The following is a 19,978-nucleotide window of genomic DNA, read 5'->3' as shown; positions in this document are numbered from 1 at the left end:
GGAGTCCGCCGGACGACTACGCCGGCGCACGTGGACGCGGTGCAGTGACGTAAGGACGCGACGAAATCGCGTCAGCGCGGCGCAGGGGCGGGCATCCTGACGCAAGCGACTCACCAGGAAATAACCGCTCCAGGCCGTACGCCTGCGCGGTGCTTAGGCTGGGGCTGTGCGCTTGCGCGATGACCGCCGAGACGCGGCACCTGCGTACTGGTGTCCGGGGCGATGGGCGGGGTGTGGACGCCTTCGCTATGGCAGCCCGCGGTCCTTCCCAGTCCTGGGTTTCCTGACGCCTCCAGCAAGCGAGGTCTCTTGGGCCAGCTTCGCAGTCATGTACCCACCGCCGCCGCCGGCGCCTCACCGGGACTTCATCTCGGTGACGCTGAGCCTGGGCGAGAGCTACGACAACAGCAAGAGCCGGCGGCGGCGCTCGTGCTGGAGGGTGAGGCGGGGTCCGGGCAGGGGACGTCCTGCGGGGGCTGGTGTCCAGCTGGAGTCTGGACCCTGGCGTCCGGGTCTCTTGCAACTTCTAGAAGTTCCTCTGCCACGTCTGGTTCCCGCGGCTTGGGTCCCGATGTTGTTTGTTGGTTCCCTGTCGAGTGCCAGGTGTTCCTGGTGGTCCTGGGCTGAGGGGCACGGGTACAGCATGTATATAGCCAGATGCAGGGTTCGGTCGACGCCTGAGCCAGATCATGGTGATTTCAGGAGTTTTTCACAGTTGCACGTGCAGCTGCACGCATGGTGAACCGTGCTTCTGCCACGTATGAGCTAGTGTGCTCTGTCGCCTCTGGTGCGGCCCCAGCAATGTAAACTTTGCTGACAGGGAACTTACCTGTCCTTAAGTAAGGGCGTACCGCAGGGTCTCTCCGATTGCTCTCCTCCGAATCTGTGACAAGTGTCATTTCTGGCTCTTCCTCAGAAATGGAAGCAACTTTCAAGGTTACAGCGGAATGTGATTCTCTTCCTCCTGGGCTTTCTGATTCTCTGTGGATTCCTGTCTTATCTCCAGGCGGCTGACCAGTGGAAAGGTATCAGAAATACCAGTGGTGTTAGGACAGTGGGATGCAGGCTGAGGTCAGATACATTCTTGCAATCCAGTTGAAACAGTACCGGGAGGCATGCGTGGTGACAGATGAAGAAATGCAGCTGGAGGGGGGAGGGGATGGAGGTCAGTAGGACCAGCTGGTTGTGCGGCTGACTCTGTAGGCTGCTGTCTAGGTGTTTGGTGCCAATGCTGCCTCTCTCTGTCAGCCTATCAGTCAAGAGCATCAGCACAACTCAGGTAAGCGTCCCTACCACTTAGTACAGTGTGTTTGCCAAAGACCAGCAGATTTCCCGAGAGGATGCGGAGGATCCCTTCTGGGCTTCTCGAGGGTTGCTGCTCTTCGAGACCCAAACAGTGCCGTAAATTGATCAGATCAAGCCGTCTGTTTACCACCATGTTGTTCTTTCCAGTTTAGACACTATTAAGTTGATGGGGTTGGGGGTTTGCATGTTGGACTTAAGGATATACTACTCTGCCAAATGCTTGGGAAAAAAATTGATTCAGCCTTGCTGTAGTCCCAGCACTTGGGAAGTAGAGGCAGGAGATTAGGAGTTTGAGGCCAGCCTGAGCTACCTAAAATCCTGCATTTAAAAGTGTGTGTGTGTGTGTGTGTGTGTGTGTGTGTGTGTGTGTGTAACAGATTTGATTCCTCTGGACTTTCTTGCATTCAGTACCTTCTAGGAGATCTCACTGACCTGAAACAAATAACACCTGTTTAGGCATCTCATGTGGAGCTTAACTGGCCTTAAGGTGAAAGGTTTTCTCCCACAGCCCTGAGTGGCAGACCTGCAGAAGAACAGAAGATGAGGCCAGAAGTCCCACCGGTCCTACCTGCTCCTCAGAAGGAAAGTGCTAAGCCAGAAGAGTTCCCAGACACAGCCTCTCAGGTATTTCCAGCATAGGCTGTGTGGTTTTGTCACTGGGGTCCGTTCTGGAGCATTGCAAGTTGGCAGTTACTGCCTCGGAGAGGCTGAAGGCTTCCCCCCATCACCTTCAACCTCACGCTGACTCAGTTGAGGCCGTCTGTATAAAGTTGGGGAAAGAAGAAGCAGACACTTGCTTCATTCTCTTTGAACACTGGTGTGGTCCAGCTCCTGTGTTAGGTGCTGGCTGCCCACTTATGAGGAAAGAGATTTTTCTCTTTGGAGGAACCACAGGAACTGATAGGAAGGGCAGGTGAGAGGCCAGCAACCAATAGGATCAGACAGTTGGCACGTGGCGGAGTGCTGAGAGACGGAGCTATCTGGGGAAATGTTCATGAAACCCCTGTTTCTATCTGGGTGGGCAGAGCATGGTTGGAGTAGGTAGACCATTGGAAAGTGACCTTCTGATGGAGCCAGGCTGGGGAGTAGGGACTGGGATCTGTCCAAATGTGGTTCTTATGGTGCCTGAGGGGTGTGGACAGTGAGCTCAGGAAGCTCTGAGGAGGGAGACTAGGGCCTTGCTCAGGTGGAGATGCTTCCCAGTGGAGGAAGACGCTGCACAGCTAGGTCCTGGTGTGGGAAAGAGGGAGGGTCCCCATGCAGAGGGGCCTGTGAGAAATGAGCGGGAGCCGGTAGGAACACTGAGGTGCATCTGACTGATGTATTGCTGTGTAGCTGTATATAGGAGGCCACACTGGAGCCATTGTGGGTGGGTGGTATCAGAATCACCTGTCAGGGGAGGCATGTCTGGGGAGTCCTGGGTAGAGTCAGCATAGTTTGTCTAGAAGAGGTTTTGGGAACAGCCCAGCCTCCTCCTGGGGTACCCACTCTGAGAAGCTTAGTATTGTGGGGAGTGGGGAAGATGGAGTAGAGCCTAGAGGTAGGTCAGAGGCAACAAAGAGGCAGTTGCTGAGAGCTGACTTGTGATAGAGAAGGGCCAGACCCAGATTTCTTGAGAGTTGGGGCAGTTGCCCACAGCAGTTGACTTCCTCTACACCTCTGAAGCCTTTGGCTATCAATTTTTTTTTTTTTTTCCACATAGCCAAGACTACACCTAGCAAGACTTGAACTTCCTCTGTGGGTGGAGTCTTGGGCACAGGTGGAGGTTTCATATCCCTGTAGGCTGTAGGGTATCATATAAACAGGAAGCCCTTGCTGACAGCCACTCTAGGGAACTGCCTCCCTAGTACTGGTTCCTGAGTTAAGAAATAGACACACACTGGCCAGGCATCCAAGCATGGGGTTGTCAGTCCTGGTGAATTTGGGGGTGCCTTCTTTCTGTTAGGAGTGTTGTACTTTTTCTTCTTCAGAAAGCTTGTTGTTACTAAGTTGCTGGAGCTCACTGGAAAGTACAGGGAGAGTAGACAGGCCTATGCTGGCAAGCCCCTTGGTCAGGTCATAATGGGGAGCGGGTAGAGTTTGGAAAAGGACCATCAATGTGCCATCCCTATAGGACTGTTGATGCAGCTTTTGGGTGACAGACTGGCTTCTAGACAGGTCTGTGTGCACAGGCTAGTTTCCCATGGTGGTAATGCTTCCAGTTTCTTTGTATTCTTTGGCCTCTGGCTCGTGGAATCTCCTAGAAGAGGGAATGCAAACATGTTGTGTGATAAAACTTTTCCTGGGGAGATGCAATGCATTAGCTCGCTCCAGAGATAGGAATCTCACAACAGACCAAAGTACGGATACTACCAAAGTCCGACTTGGTGAACCAATGACTTTTACTGAGGTTACTTACCGTGCAGAAGTGACCTAAAGACAGCTGTATCACCAAAGCCCACCCCACATGAGTGACAGCTCATACAAGCAGGGAACCTGGAGCACAGTGCACAGCCTGCAGGCAGCTCAGCAGGTTCAAGAGTGTCCTTTGCAGGTGCCTCAGTTTATCTAAACCTCTTCCAGGCAGCTTGTCTGGTCTCAGTCGTCTTTGCAGCTTGGCTTCTCTGAGGGTCTTCACTGCAGCGCCTCTCAGTTTTCGTTGCTTACTCTGGCAGAGAAGGGCTGAGAGAATCTGGTCCACTTTGGGGCTTCCTGCTTAAGGAGCAGGGGGTGCATACTTTCCTGCTCTAGATTTTCCCTTAAGCTGTGATATTGCCAGATGCAAGAGATAAGTATTCTAAGTTTTTCCCAGTGGTTCAGTGTGCTGCCCTGTGCAGCTTTATGGACTTGGTCATGTGCTGAGCCTCTGGCATTCCTCTGCACGGAGGAGATAGCTTTCTCATGTTGATGCTTTAACTGATTCCAGTGTCATAAGAAGGAGAAATGGAAGGCTAAGACAGATATAATAGGAAAGCATCCATTGTCACCCTACTCAAGACAGTTGTTGTAATATTTGGTGTACTTAGTAGATTTAATTTGGATATACACATTTGAGCACAACTAGGGATTAGGTATTATGTGGATTTATTTGTTTGTTTGTTTAGTTAGTTAGTTAGTTAGCTGGCCCTCGAACTCATAGGCTAGCCTGCTTCTGCTTCTGGAGTGCTAGAATTAGGTCTGTGTCATGTGCATTTTTATCCTGAGTTTTTGGTATCTTCTGTCATGTAAATTTTTATAGCTGGGCCATCCATTGCATGTGTATTTAACATAATTTACCAAATCATTATTGAGGATATAAATAAAGCTAAGGATGAATTTGTGCCTGATCCTGTGGGAGCACAGAATGAGTCTGGGAAGTACACTGTCCCGTGGACAGGCCTGCCCTGGGGGAAGGTAGCCGTGGGGACCTGGTTCTGTCATTTGCAGCCCTGTGATTTGTGGGAGCCCAAGGCCTTTTACACTTTCTCAGATAGAGAGTGAGGAACCTTGGCTGTCATCCACGGTGTCTTTATCTTTGTCATTCTTATCTCTCTGGGACTGTTTCAGTCTTAAACTCTCCCAACCAGGGCTCTTAACTCTGTATCCAGACCTGTACTGCCCATTTGGTTTTTCTCCAAGTTCCTAGGCAGCTCATCTCTCAAACCTACAGGCTGCTAAAGTGAAACCAATTTCCCACGAGACTTGATAGAGCACTGTCCTCTCTGGATACGAATACACATTTGAGGGACAGAATCTTACGCATTTAGAGACGCCCAGGCCATGACAGGTGATGTATTTTCACATGTGACTGTTTTGGTTTAGAAGCGGCAAAGGCGTTTGCGGCGGGGCCCTCCCCACCTGCAGATCAGACCCCCCAACACAGTCTCCAAGGATGGGACACAGGATGATGCTAAGGAGAAGGAAACAGCCGTGGAGAATGCTCAGCAGGAAGAAAACACACAGAGAACCATCATCAGGTACGATAGCAGGAGATGGGTCTGAATATACAGTGTCTGATGCCAGCCTATCTGGTTTTATTTTAATGAGAATTCATTTTGTCCATGTCATATTTCCCATTTGAAACAGACAGTATTCTAGATGGCTTCAGTTAAGTTTTATTATACAGTCAAATTTCAGAGCCACACTTGGTCCATGGCCCTTCTCATGGTGTGCATTTCTATCTGAGAGCAAGGCAGTGTGAGGGTAGAGGGTCAAGAGGAATGGAGGTAAGGAGGAAATGAGACAGCCTTTTTCTGTGGCAGGCAGCTGTGGAGGTGACAAATGGTGACAGGCACCTCCTACTTTAGCTACTTCTGGCTTGGCAGTGAGCAGAATGAGAGGGCATGGCCTGGTCCCCTGGACTGAGCTGACACCTGTTGACCCAACACGTCTTTTGGTGGCAGGACTCACAGATGCCTCAGTCCTGGGCGGCTTTCAGCTTCATTTCCTACTCAGTGTCACACTTGAAAACATCAGGTGCGGCTCTACCAGGAGGAGTGCCCTAAGTCCTGAGCCTGGGGAGCTGTTCTGATGATGTCGACCCTGAAGTCTTAGATTCATGAGCACATGAGGAAAGGAGACAGTGTGGGAATATCAGCGCAGAAACATCCCAGCGAGAGTAGTGGTCTGGAGAAGCTCTTGGTTGTGTTTGTAGGAAGAAAAAATTCACTTCAGCTTGGTATTGCTTATAATGTGCTGGGAGTTTTTTTGTTTTGTTTTGTTTTAAATTTAGATTTATTTTGTGTATGTTGGTGTGAAGGTGTCAGATCCCTGGAGTTGCAGACAGTTGTGAGCTGCTATGTGGGTGCTGAGAATAGAACCCATGTCCTCTGGAAGAGCAGCCAGTGCTCTTAACCACTGAGCCATCTTTCCAGCACCCTATAGTGTGCTCTTAAAGACAGAAGGAATGAAGGAGTAGCAGCTGAGCCTGGGCCCAGTTCTGCTCGGGTTGTTGAAGAGATCCTTTGAAATGACAGAGAAGACTAGTCTGGTTCCTATGTAAGCATAACACGCAAATCTGTGAAGCCTTCTGTGTTATAAAAAAATAAAAAAGCCAGGCAGTGGTGACACATGCTTTTAATCCCAGCATTTGAGAGGCAGAGGCAGGTGGATCTCTGTGAGTTTGAGGCCACAGAGTGAGTTCTACAGAGTGAGTTCCAAGATAGTCAACACTACACAGTAAAACCCTGTCTCGAACACCCCCACACACACAAAAAAAAAAAAAAAAGAAAAAAGAAAACAAGCATGGTAGTGCATACCTTTAATCCCAGTACTTGGTAGGTAAAGGCTGGTGGACATCTGTGAGTTCAAGGCCAGCCTGGTCTACTTAGTAGCAAGCTCCAGGCCAGCCAAAGCTACTCAAAAAGGAGAGAGAGAAGGCTGTGGGGGATAGATTAGAGGTTAAGAACGCTTGTTCTTTTTTGCAAAGGACCCAGGTTCAGTTTTCGGGATTCACACAGTGGCTCACAACAATCCATAACTACAGTTCCTAGGGATCTGACTTCTTCCTCTGACCTCTAAGGGCACCAGGTACACAACGTGGTACAAATGCATACATACAGGCAAACATTCGATATACATAAAATAAAAATTCAGAAAGACAGAAAAAGAAAGACACTATAGCAACAACAAAAGAGAAAGCCTTTGGGTCCACACTCAACCTGGTGTCCAGTGGCAAACCTCTGCCTGTCCCTTGCCATCAGACAGAACCCCAGATGGACTCTCCAGATGGCATGCCTGTGAGTAGAGACAGGGCCAGTAAGGCAGCTACCCTGACTCCTGTACCCGACTAATTTCACTTTGGGTTTATTCAGTAAATTACAGGCACTACCTTGCAGCCTCAGCCTCAGCCTCTAGCCACTGCATCCTTCCACGGGGTTGCTCCTTGAGATTCCCTTCAGATCGCAGGAGCTTCTCTTGCTTAGATCTCTGATCGAGGCTCTCCCTTATACTGCCCTGGAATTGTCTTCTCCACGTCCAGATGACTACCCAGGAAGTTATGTTCTAGGTGACTGTGTGTCAAAATTGGTTGGTTGGTTTCCTGTCACTCTGTACTGTGGCTGCCACAGAGATGAGAGAGCAGACCCTGGGAGCAGGCCTTGCCCTGGGTGCAGGCCTTGCCCTGGGTGCAGGCCTTGCCCTGGGAGCAGGCCTTTCCCTGGGAGCAGGCCTTACCCTGGGAGCAGGCCTTTCCCTGGGTGCAGGCCTTACCCTGGGTGCAGGCCTTACCCTGGGGGCAGGTCTTACCCTGGGGGCAGGCCTTTCCCTGGGGGCAGGTCTTACCCTGGGGGCAGGTCTTTCCCTGGGGGCAGGTCTTACCCTGGGAGCAGGCCTTACCCTGGGAGCAGTGTGGGATTTGGAGGGTGTAAACATCAACTGGTTCATCTAGCTGACTGCTTTTCCCCTGCTCCCCTGAAGCTGGCGGGGAGCAGTGATTGAGCCTGAACAGGCCACTGAACTCCCTTCAAAAAGAGCCGAAGCCTCCACCAAACCTCCTTTTCTGGCACCTAGGATATGGAAAGAGCCAGGTGAGTTTTCCTGCCCCTTGCCTCACCAGAGCCTGTGCCCAAGAGCCTGGGGGTTGACACTCTGCATTCTGACCCCTGTGCAGCTCACCCTTAGTATCCATGCTCTGTCCACGTACTTTGTACAGCTCTTGTGACTCTCTGGCTTCGTAGTTCCCCCGATTTTTTTGCCTAAGCACTAAGCTGTCAGAGAGGATGCTGTTTAAATTGAGAAGTTTAATTTTGCCATTCTGCTCCTGGGCCAAGTTGTTCCTTAGCATAAGAAGATACACAAGATTAAAGTCATACATTTTAATGATAAGGATTCAATAAAGTATTTTTTTTTTATTTTGTTTTGTTTTGTAGATAGGGTTTCTTTGTGTAGCCCTGACTATACTGGAACTTCCTCTGTAGACCAGGCTGGCCTCAAACTGAGAGATCTACCTGCCTGTCTCCGAGTGCTGGGATTAAAGATGTGTATCACCACCACCACCTGGGCACCAATAAAATGAATGCCTTGTTAAAGAAACAAAAGAAGCTGGGCATGTGGCACACGCCTTAAATCCCAGCACTTGGGAGGCAGAGGCAGGCGGATCTCTGTGAGTTTGAGAGGCCAGCCTGGTCTACAGAGCGAGTTCCAGGACAGGCTCCAAAGTAAAACAGAGAAACCTTATCTCTTTCCTTTTTTTTTTGAGTTGAAGATCGAACCCAGGGCCTTGCATTTGCTAGGCAAGCGCTCTGCCATTGAGCTAAATCCCCAACCCGAGAAACCTTATCTCAAAAAATCCAAAAAAAAATAATAATAATAATAATAATGAAAGAAAGAAAGAAAATAAGAGGGGCTAGAGAGATGGCTCAGCGTTTAAGAGCATATGCTGTTCTTCCAGAGGTCCCAGGTTCAATTCCCAGCACCCACATGGCAGCTCACAACTGCCTGTAACTCCAAGATCTGACACCCTCACACAGACATACAAGTAGGCAAAACACCAATGCACATAAAATAGAAATAAATAAAAATTTAAAAAAAAAAGAAAGAAAAGGAACTAAGAGACACAAGTGTCCCTTGATGTATCAACTTATTTCTAGACCTAATAGGTCTTTGAGCTGGTCTGTGGGTCACTGGGAGTGTAGCATTGTTTATTGAGGTCTGCATGGTCCTAGCCTTGTGCTAAGAGCTCTGTGTGTACCAGCCCATTTCCATTCTCATAGTGTACCTAGCTTGTTTTATGTTACGATGTTCTTTGAGGTAAGAGATATCTACATAGCTCCATTGTACATATAGAAACTGAGACTCTGGCTAGGCCTGCTGGGGCCCACTTACAGGAAGCTGAACTTCTTAGTCCTGGTACCACTTGTTGGGGCATACAGAGACCACTGTGTTATGAGTGGTCAAGCCATGTCCATCAACAGGAACGCTAGAACCTGGTGGGAAGAGGCATGTGGTGTGGCACCCTGCAGACTGCTATGTGCTGCCTCGTTTGGGAGAGGAAAGCTCCCCATGGAGGTGAGGCGCTGTCAGGAGGCCATATAGGTACTGGTGTATCTGCACCTGCCCCTGCCCCTGCCTCTGCCCCCATGGGATTCTGGAAGCTCATCTGGCTGGATAATATGTGTCCACCTAGGGTGTATATGCCACAGTGCCAGTTGCTGGTTCCTAACTTCTTCCTAAGTTCACATTCCACACTCTGCTGGCCAGGCTCTGCATTCACCATCTGCTTCAAAGGGCTTTGCTCCGTGGTGTTGTGGTGGACCATAGGAATGCTGCCCTATTCCCCTTGAACAGAGAGGGCCCTGAGGGCCTAGTGCCATCGAGTGTGGCCTCTAGAAGGCTTGCTTACTGGCCGCTGTGTATATCGCTGAGGGTCTAGGGCTGTGCTCTGGCCTCCCCTATCACTGCTTCACTGTAACTCACCCTGCCCTTTTTTACACTAATGATTCTGGCCAGTATCCGTCTCAATTCATTAACTGAGGGGTCACAGTTGGTCTTTGAAGCCCTGCCAGCCCCAAGAGTGGGACTGTCCCCTACCTCTTGTGCTTTCTTCTCTCTAGCCCCCCCAAATGAGCGCCAGAAGGGGGTGATTGAGGCCTTCCTCCATGCTTGGAAGGGTTACCGAAAATTCGCTTGGGGCCATGATGAACTGAAGCCTGTGTCCAAAACTTTCAGTGAGTGGTTTGGCCTGGGCCTCACCCTGATCGATGCCTTGGATACCATGTGGATTTTGGGTCTGAAGCAAGGTATGACTCTTTTTTGATTGGACTGCGTTTCCGTGTGTGACACATAAGCCAAAGCAGTATGTGAGTGTTCCACGTGGGCCACGAATGCTACTCCAGTGGACTTGGGTTTTCTCTTGTCCCGGGTACAGGAAAGTGTTCTTGGTGTGTTCAGAGCCCGTTTTTCATCCAGCCACTCACTCAGAGCAGCTGTCTCTTGTCTCCTGAATTGCTGAGGGAGGCTTTGGGATCTCATCCAGTCTGCTCTGATGCAGTAAGGGGGCTGGACTTGGCTGTCTCTCCAAAATGTCCTCCTTAGGTTATGCAGATCCTATTTAATTTGTTAGTGTGGGTCCTTAACCATTTCTAAATTGATAATTGTTTTTATTTTAATTTTTTTATTTTAAAAGATTGATTTTATTATTCTTAATCATGTGTAGGCATGTGCATATGAGTACAGGTGCCTTTGCAAAGCCAGGGCATCATCAGATCCTCTAGAGCTGGAGTTACAGAGTTATGAGTCTCCCTGTGGTACTGAGAACTTTCCTACAAGAGCAGCAAGTACTCTTAACTGTTAAGCCATTACTCCAGCCCCACACTGGTAGTTTAAACATTTGCTTAATTGCTTGAGTGGCTTGATAGCCACCAGTGAGTCACTCATGGCTCCTTGTGTCACAGTGTCTGGTGGGATTGTTTATGCTTTCCAGGGCTGCTCCATGGGAGAGCCTTTCCCTGCAGAAACCTTTTGTTTTGGGATTGTTTGTTAAATGTATTGTTTTTGTGTGTCTGTGTGTGGGTGCTGTGTGTATTCCAGCACACATGTATAGGTCAGAGGCCAACTTGTGGGAGTTGGTTTTCTCTTTCTTTTCTTTTTTTTTTTTTTTTTTGGTTTTTCGAGACAGGGTTTCTCTGTGTAGCTTTGCGCCTTTCCTGGAGCTCACTTGGTAGCCCAGGCTGGCCTCGAACTCACAGAGATCCGCCTGGCTCTGCCTCCCGAGTGCTGGGATTAAAGGCGTGCACCACCAACGCCCGGCGGTTTTCTCTTTCTAACATGTGGGTTCCAGGGATTGAACCTAGGTAGTCAGACTTGGTGGTAAGTGGGTAACTGACCACCTCACCTATCCTGTTTGTTAAGACAGGTCTCGGGTAGCATAGGCTGACCTTGAACTCCATGTATAGCTGAAGATAACCACCTCCATGGTATGCTACACCATGCCTGGCTTAACCACCTCCATGGTATGCTACACCATGCCTGGCTGGGTTTTTTGTTTGTTTGTTTGGTTGGTTTGGTTTGGTTTTTAAAAAATGTCTTGAGGGGATAGAGAGATGGCTCAGTGGTTAAGAGCATTGGCTGATCTCACAAAGGACCAGGTTCTGTTTCCAGCACCCACATGGCGGCTCACAGCTGTCTGTAACCTCAGTTGCAGAGGACCTGGTACCCACATGTTGTACAGACATTCATACAGGTAAAACATCTGTACACATAAAATTAAAATCTCAAGATATATTTTAAAACAGCGTCTTGGGAGACTGAAGAGATGGCTCAGTGGTTAAGAGCACTGGCTGCTCTTCTAGAGGACCCAGGTTTGGTTCCCACCACCCATCTGTAACCCCACTTCTAGGGGGAATCTGACACCTTCTCCTAGGCTCTGCAGACATTGCACATCCATGGTGTACAGACATATATGACCACAAAACACCCACATACATAAAGATAAATAAAATAAAAAACAGGGTCTTAGTATACAGCTTTGGCTGGCCCGGAAGGTACTATGTCGCCCCTGGCCTTGAACTTTGGGAAGTCGTCCTACCTCAGCCTCCCACGTGCTAGGATTACAGGCCTGTGCCACCACACTTTGTTCCTCGTAGAAGGACAGGTTGTAAGTTTGTCCTTTGCCTTCACTCTTTCATTACACAGAGTTTAAGGAAGCAAGGAAGTGGGTGTCACAGAAGTTAGACTTTAAGAAGAACGTCGATGTCAACCTGTTTGAGAGTACCATCCGCATCTTAGGGGGCCTGCTGAGTACCTACCACCTATCGGGGGACAGCCTCTTCCTGAGGAAAGCGGTGAGTGTTCCTGGCTCAGGTTTCCTATGACTTGATGTGTGGAATTTGGAGGAGTTACTTCCAGTTTCCTCTTCCAGTACCTTTGAGTTTCTTCTGCATTGGTGTGTACGAGCTGCCACGGTACTGTGTTTGGCTACATGGTGTATAGGAAGGTCCCTCCGTGCTGGTGCTGTAGCCTAGTTTTGCCGTGTGATGGGTTATCAGGGGGCTACCAAACTATGTTTCTCCACTAGGGTACAGATGGGTGACATGTGAAAAAGCTCTCAGACTTGAATCTGTCGTGCTTTTATGTTAGGAAGATTTTGGAAGTCGGCTGATGCCTGCCTTCACCACGCCCTCCAAGATTCCCTACTCCGATGTGAATATTGGCACTGGCTTTGCCCACTCACCCCAGTGGACATCGGACAGCACGGTGGCAGAAGTGACGAGCATCCAGCTGGAGTTCCGGGAACTCTCTCGTCTTACTGGAGATACGAAGTTCCAGGTAGGGCTGGAGGGATGGCTCAGTGGTTAAGAGCACTTGCTGCTCTTGTAGAAGGACCCAGGTTCAGTTCCCAGAAACTAGGTGATGGCTTACCACCCTCTGTTGTTTGTTTGTTTGTTTTGTTCTGTGTAGCTTTGGAGCCTGTCCTGGATCTTGCTCTGTAGACCAGGCTGGCCTTGAACTCACAGAGATCCACCTGCCTCTGCCTCCCGAGTGCTGGGATTAAAGATGTGTGCCACCACTGCCCAGTGCACCCTCTGTTTTGTGCTTTTTTGTTTGTTTATTTGTTTGTTTGATTTGAGGCATAGTTTCACTGAATCATTCTGGCTTGCCTAAAACTCACTATATAGACCAGGCTAGTCTGGAACTCATAGAAATCCACCTGTGTCTGCCTCCAGAGTACCGGTATTAAAGTGTGAGTTACCACACCCAGTCCTCTTACAAACTTCTCTATAACTCCAGTTCCAGGGGTTCTGACACCCTCTACTGGCCTCCGTGTACACCAGACTTACATGCAGTGCACACACATACAGGCAAACACTCATACACAAAAAACAAAACTAAAATCTAAGAGGGGAAAAAAGAAAAAGCAATTTCAGTGCTTCTCACAAGTTAATTGCTCTGTGTGTGTGTGAATGTCAGTTTTTGTTTCTTTTAAATTTGTGTGTGTGTGTGTCCTTACTATGGTGCATGTGTGGAGGTCAGAGGACAAGGTGGACTCAATTCTGTCTTTCTGACTTTATAGACATGGGTTCCCAGGATCAAGCTCAGGTCTCCAGGTTGCGTGGCAAGTGCCTTCACCTGCTGGGCCATCTGATTGGTTCTCACTGATTTTCAGTATCTGTTATATAAAACCAGCTATTAATAGCCTCCTCATCTTGTGAAATGGAAACTTGTGCCAATTAAAAACACTGTGCTTCCGCTCCCCAGCCCTGACAGCTCCAGTCTGCTGTCTGTCTCTGTGAGGGGGTATGTACAAAAGGGACGTGTGTGGGTAGAAGCCACACTCTGCTGTCTCCTGATGGCTTTTTCCATTCAGCTTCCTCTGGGTGGCTGCAGTTGTTGGGGTCCTTTCTTGCCCTGCTGTGGTCATCCCACATGGATGACTTCCCTGTGGTCTTGCTGCTCGTGTACACACTTGAGTTCTTCTAGATCTTAGCTCTCTGAGTAACGCTGCCGTGCATGTGGCATGCAGGTGGCTATTTGAGATTCACTTTCAATTGCTTGAGCTTCATCACTTGAACTGGAATTGCTGGGTCACAGGGTAATGCTGTGTTTACTGTTTCAAAGGACCAGCATAATGCTCTCCACTGTGACTGCACCATTTTACTTTCCCACTAGGAATAACAAGTCTCCCCACATCCTCAACACCATATCAACCCATTTTCTTTCTTTCTTTTTCAAGGCAGGGTTTCTCTGTGTAACAGCTCTGGCTGTCCTGGAACTCACTTTGTAGACTAGGCTGGCCTTAGTCTCACAGAGATCCACCAGGCTTTGCCTCCTGAATGCTGGGATTAAAAGCGTGTGCCACCACTGCCCTGCCTGATTTTACCTATATTTCCCTAGTGTTGCTGATGATGAACGTCTTTTCATGTGCTTATATAACTTCTCTGTAGAGTTCTTTTGACCCGACATCTCATTTGTTTGTTTGTTTTTTGAGACAGGGTTTCTCTGTGTAGTCTTGGCCATCCTGGAACTCGTTCTGTAGACCAGGCTGGCCTGAACTCACAAAGAGTGCCTCCTAAGTACAAGGATTAACGGGGTGTGCCACCACATCCAGCTGCCACCTTTTCTTAAGTGTTAGGGATTAAATTTAGAGCCTTAAACACCCTTGCCAAATGCTCCCAACTTTGAGCTGCATCTTGCATTGCCCCTTAGTCCACTTTCTGAATGGATTAGGATTGTTTTGGGTGGGGGTTGTGGGTCTTCCAGCTTTACTCATTCTCATTCTCTCTCTCTCTCTCTCTCTCTCTCTCTCTCTCTCTCTCTCTCTCTCTCTCTCTCTCGCTCTCTCTCGCTCTCTCGCTCTCTCGCTCTCTCGCTCTCTCGCTCTCTCGCTCTCTCGCTCTCTGTCATACAATACATCCTGACCACAGTTTCCTCTCCCCCACTCCTCCTCTGTTTCCTTCAGAAATGAGCAGGTCTCCCAGCCCAGGGATATTAACCAAACACAGCATAACAAGATACACTAAGACTAGGTATAAACCCTCACTCATATCAGGGGTTGTGATATACATTATTATGGAAGTCTTGCACTTCTGTAATTGATTTCTAAGTATCCCATTTTATTATTTATGAAATATTTGTGATTTTTCTCGCATACAGCTTTTGTTATGTTGACGTGGTCCCTTTTTTGGTTTATTTGGTCTTTTGTGGTGCCAAGGAGAGTCAAGTCTTAGGTCCATGCATACTAGATACTACCAAGTTAACAATCTAACTCAAGGTAGTTCCTTTTTATTTCTCATTGGTTGAATATGTTGTTGAATTTTTTTTTTCAAGATTTATTTATTATGTATACACACACCAGAAGAGGGCACCAGATCCCATTACAGATGGTTGTGAGCCACCATGTGGGTGCTGGGAGTTGAACTCAGGACCTCTGGAAGAGCAGGCAGTGCTCTTAACCTCTGAGCCATCTCTCCAGCCCTTGTTGAATATTTTTATCAGGAAAAGAAAGAATTGGTTTTCTTCTAATGGTTTGGGGTTGTTTGTCTGTTCATTTGTTTGAGTCAGATTTCAGTCTGCAGCCCAGGCTGGCCTTGAACTTGATGCAATTCTCTTGAGTTACAGGCCTGAGCTGTCATGCATTGGTTAGTCTGATACTGTTCAATCAATTGAGATCATCCTGTTGATCTTTGTGACATTTAGTGATTTTCATGTGCTGAATGGAACCATCCTTGCATTTTGAGGGAAGAGGCCTGACATGTTAATATGTTTCTAAATTGCCTTACTCGCATGGTCTGCAGGATCTCTTCTTCCATGTTGGTAAAGAATTAGGTTTTAGTTTTCTTCCTGCTGGTGCTTTCATGTGGCTTTGGTGCTAGGATATTGCTGGCTTTGTGGGCCAGGTCAGGAAGTGTCCCTCCTTCCATTTCCTGAAGTTTGGGAAGAACTGACTGCCCTTGGTAAGCCCACACTCCCCTTGTCTGCTGCAGGAGGCCGTGGAGACAGTGACGAAGCACATCCATTCACTCTCGGGCAAGAAGGACGGGCTGGTGCCCATGTTCATCAACACGAACACCGGCCTCTTCACCCACCCAGGAGTGTTCACCTTGGGTGCCAGGGCTGACAGCTACTACGAATACCTACTGAAGCAGTGGATCCAGGGTGGCAAGAAGGAGACACAGTGAGGCCTGACCCACTCACTGCCTTGATGCAGAGCCCCAAGCTTCTGTCCCCATCCTTTGCTTGGGGCCCGCAGTGGTGCAGGTGGTTCGGCTCCCCTCCGTGAACTTACTTCCCACATGGCACGAGCCATTCAGCAAGGCCTGCCTTGCGTCAGTGCCCACACGGCAGGTGCTCAAGCTTTGACTTGGGCTGTGTGTGCAGTATTGCTCCCCAGGGAGGGCAAGGGCTATAGAGCTCATGTATGGGTCACGCTGAGCAAAGCTCCTGGTCCTGTAGTTCTGAGGAAGACGGTACATGGCCATGCTCAGAGTAAGCAGACTTGTACTATTGACAGGTTGCTGGAAGACTATGTTAAAGCCATTGAGGGGATAAAAGCACACTTGATACGGCATTCTCAGCCTGGAAAGCTCACCTTCGTGGGAGAACTTGCCCATGGCCGCTTCAGTGCCAAGATGGTAAGTTGTGTGGACTGGCAGAGCCTTCAGGAAGCTACTACTTTCTTTGTGGCTTCCAAAGCCTTAGGTTTTTCTTTTTTGCCAGAAGTAACAAGGAAATCTGGTCAACGGCTGTGTGCCATGGCTTGGCCTATTCACGTGATAGCCTACAAGCAGAGGCCCACATGCCCTGCAGTAGCAGACACAGGCTCCCCCAGGGCCAGCTGCCTTCCTTGTGGTGCCTTCTGTGGTTCCTGAAGTGCAGCAGGTCTCTGAAGGTATTTGTGGTAGATTGAAGGGGTCGAGAGCACCTGGGTCAGTATGGCTCCCAATAGGAGCCTGCACTGTAGTTTCCCCCTGGATTCTAGGGCACAAAATGCTTTGCCTGGACTTGAGTCTGATATGACAAGAATTGCTTAGCCTCACTGCCCCGGGGCTTTTTCCCTCCAGTTAGGCTAAGTGTACTTAGTACTGGCCAGGCAGCATGGGCCTAGGTCCAGACGTGAGGAAACACTCTGATTCCAGGACCACTTGGTGTGCTTCCTGCCAGGGACACTGGCTTTGGGCGTCCATCATGGCCTGCCAGCTGACCACATGGACCTGGCTCAGGCACTCATGGAGACCTGCTACCAGATGAACCGACAGATGGAGACAGGTCTGAGCCCTGAGATTGCACATTTCAACATGTACCCTCGGGCGGATCATAAGGATGTGGAGGTCAAGGTGAGCCTGGGCCTGGGCTGCATTTGGGTAGGGGTGCTGCTAGCAGGGGTGGATACTACCTGATCCTCTTTGTCTGCCCCTAGCCAGCTGACAGGCACAACCTGCTGCGGCCGGAGACTGTGGAAAGCCTGTTCTATCTGTACCGTGTCACGAGGGACCGCAAGTACCAGGACTGGGGCTGGGAAATCCTGCAGAGCTTCAATAAGTACACACGGGTGAGCTGCGAGGCACCTCTCTGAGGTCTTGGCTGGTGATAGAAACAGCTGGGGTCCTGCAGAGCTCTGGCTAGGCCCACCCTTGAGACTGCTGTGGCACAGGTTGGGAGGAGCCAGCCTTCTGGGGCCTCTAGTCGGCTGCCCCCCAAGTGTGTGTGACGCAGATAGTGTAGTCATCCTGCTGAGGTCAGTGGCATAAGGGCTCTGTTGTCTTTAGAGGCTTACAGATGTCCACTGTCTCTGGGCTTACTCTCAGAACTCAAGCTTTTCTGAGAAGAGTCTCTTTCTCCTGCCCTGTGATGCTCATGGTTTATTAAACATGTGCACAGTGACCCAGAATACTGCCCTCACCCCCACCATCCCTACCTGGAGTTCATGGCCTGCCTTGCCCTCTCACTGGGAAAGGTTAGGAAAGGTGGTGAAGCTAGACGTGGTAGGTATGACACCAGCTCTTTGCCCCAAACCTTAACAACTTCATCTTTTTGCCTTTGTCTGCCCTGGGTTTTGTATAACAAGCTAGACCCTGGACATGTCTTATGGCCATACCCTTGCAGAGTTGGTTTCTGGCCTCTCGGGTTGTTGGCATTTTACAGGGTCCTTGTGGAACTGTAGTTGACCTTGGCTATTACTTAGATGGTCACTAGCCCTGAGCCTACCATGGGGTCATATATGCTGGGGTTGAGCAAGTAGCCTGGGTGGTACCTCTGGATAGTGGCTCTTCCCAAGGCTTGGCTCTTCATATTGGGCCCAAGCTATGCTCACCCTTTGTCATCAAGGCTTTGGCTCTGATGCAGGTCTCCTCAGGTGGCTATTCTTCTATCAACAACGTCCAGGATTCCCAGAAGCCTAATCCCAGGGACAAGATGGAGAGCTTCTTTTTGGGAGAAACGCTGAAGTACCTCTACCTGCTCTTTTCTGATGACCTGGAGCTGCTCAGCCTGGACACCTGTGTGTTCAACACCGAAGCCCATCCCCTACCCATCTGGACTCCTACCTAGGAGGATGGCACCTGGCCTGGGGACTGATGGAGGGCTGAGGTGTGCCTAGTGCTCTGTGGCCTTCACAGGGCCCACATAGTTTTGGGCAGCCATCAAGTGTGGTACTCTTGCCCGGTTCTAGGCCCCTCCTGTCTCAGCTTTTCATGAAGATAGTGGGGGGAACAAGAGTCAAATCAGCAGGTATGAGATTCTAGGATTTAGGCTGACTAGTCTACCAGAAGCCTTTGACTTCCTTGAAAACTCATATCGTGACTCCTGATTCCTGTGCCCGAATGACCCTGTTGGCTGGCTGCAGGCAGCCCCGTGGTAGTCCCAAGACATCTTATCACCTCCTGGGACCACTCAGGACCCCAGTGCCTGTGTTGAGTTCAGAGTGATAGCCCAAGTCAGTGAGGTGCCGGGCGTGGCCTGGTGGCCTGTGCAAGTCCTGACCCACATGTCTGGTGGGCCATGTGACCTCAAGGCGCCTTGTGGCTTTAGTGTTTACGGGTTGGACTCAGGGATCCTCCTGGCTACCCTACTGGGCTGACAGGGGTTAGAACAGCAGATGTCTTATTTCCAGGATACCCTGGTATAATGTGATTTCTCAGCTGAGATGAAAGTGGACTTGGTCCCACTGTAATGGGTTCTGTGTTGGGGTGGGGGTTGTATCTGTGGACTGGAAAGTCTGGACTGACCTTAAGGGACAGCAAGTTCTCTGGGTAACATTGCAGTAACTGCCCCCTCAAGTCAGAACTGCTGTCCACTTCAGGTCGGAAGAGCTGGGAAGAGCAGACTTTGGGGGACGTTCTGCAAATAGGCCAGAATGCTTGGTTTGTGCTCTCAGAATGGTCTGTGAAGATCACCTGCTGGCTGGTAGGAGTACTTGTATGGAGGGAGGAACACCAGCAGAAGTGTGTCCCTTTCTCGTAATGAGATGTTTGTGCCTTGGTGTCTGAGCCCATGGACGTGAGGGTAGAGTAGGCCCTGTCTTTGATCTGTTGTTAGTGGACTGTCCCTGGGCCTTGGCTGGGATTCCCCCGTCCAAGACCAGGGTAATTCCATGAAGCATTGGAGGGTAAACTGGACAGAACCCAAGGCACCTGGGCCTGTGTTCTCTGTGCACCCAAAGATCTGGAGGTTTGACATGCTCTCTCCCCATCTGCAGCTCGGAGCATCTCAGTGGCAGCCACATTGTGCCTCTGAGGCACAGTAGTTGCCCCAGGGACTTCCTGCCAACTACTTGTACCCCCAAGCCAGCTCTAATCCCAAAGGTGTCTACAAAGGACTTGCCTGGTGACATGTCCTTAGGCCTCATTCTTATGTTTAGAGGCACACTGGGTTGTATCCCTTCCCGTTGATGTTGGCTTTTCCCTGTGCTGTCCTCTGGACCAGGAGCACCATAGACTTGTGAATGGTCATGTTTAGGCTTTGCTGAGGCCTCAGCAGTTGAGAAGTATGTATTCTCCATCTCTTGCCTTGATCTCCATATGTATTCTGGAGGGTGTGGTCAGTACCAAGGGGACAACTGCCCCGTGGCCCTCCAGAGTTGCTATGGGTCAGAATAACTGGGTTGAAGATGCCCACAAAGCCGGGAGCTGGTGGCCACATTGGAGCAGACAACATGGGGACAGTCCTGGGAGGGGAGGCTGGTCCCCAGGAAGGCAGACTTCCCTCCCTGTCACCCAGAAGCACGAAACTGAGAGCTGGAGTCTGTGCTTAATTAAATGTCTAACTGGTCTCAGCAGGCTGT

The 19,978-nt window shown here is 49.7% G+C and overlaps 1 protein-coding gene across 1 annotated transcript; it reads left to right on the top strand.

The window, feature by feature from the left end:
• Positions 1-76: 76 nt before the first annotated feature.
• Man1b1 (mannosidase alpha class 1B member 1) lies at positions 77-19,972 on the top strand. Its single transcript, XM_006981037.4, has 13 exons — positions 77-439; positions 917-1,025; positions 1,814-1,929; positions 5,086-5,240; positions 7,681-7,790; positions 9,816-10,001; positions 11,896-12,044; positions 12,340-12,528; positions 15,684-15,874; positions 16,211-16,331; positions 16,836-17,033; positions 17,117-17,248; positions 18,043-19,972. The coding sequence occupies exons 1-13, from the start codon at positions 329-331 to the stop codon at positions 18,244-18,246; spliced, it is 1,971 nt and encodes a 656-aa protein (XP_006981099.1). The 5' UTR covers positions 77-328; the 3' UTR covers positions 18,247-19,972.
• Positions 19,973-19,978: the final 6 nt, after the last annotated feature.

Source organism: Peromyscus maniculatus, chromosome 4, assembly GCF_049852395.1.
Source record: "Peromyscus maniculatus bairdii isolate BWxNUB_F1_BW_parent chromosome 4, HU_Pman_BW_mat_3.1, whole genome shotgun sequence".
In the NCBI taxonomy this organism is placed as follows: Eukaryota; Metazoa; Chordata; class Mammalia; order Rodentia; family Cricetidae; genus Peromyscus; species Peromyscus maniculatus.
This window is presented reverse-complemented; position numbering and strand designations above follow the sequence as displayed.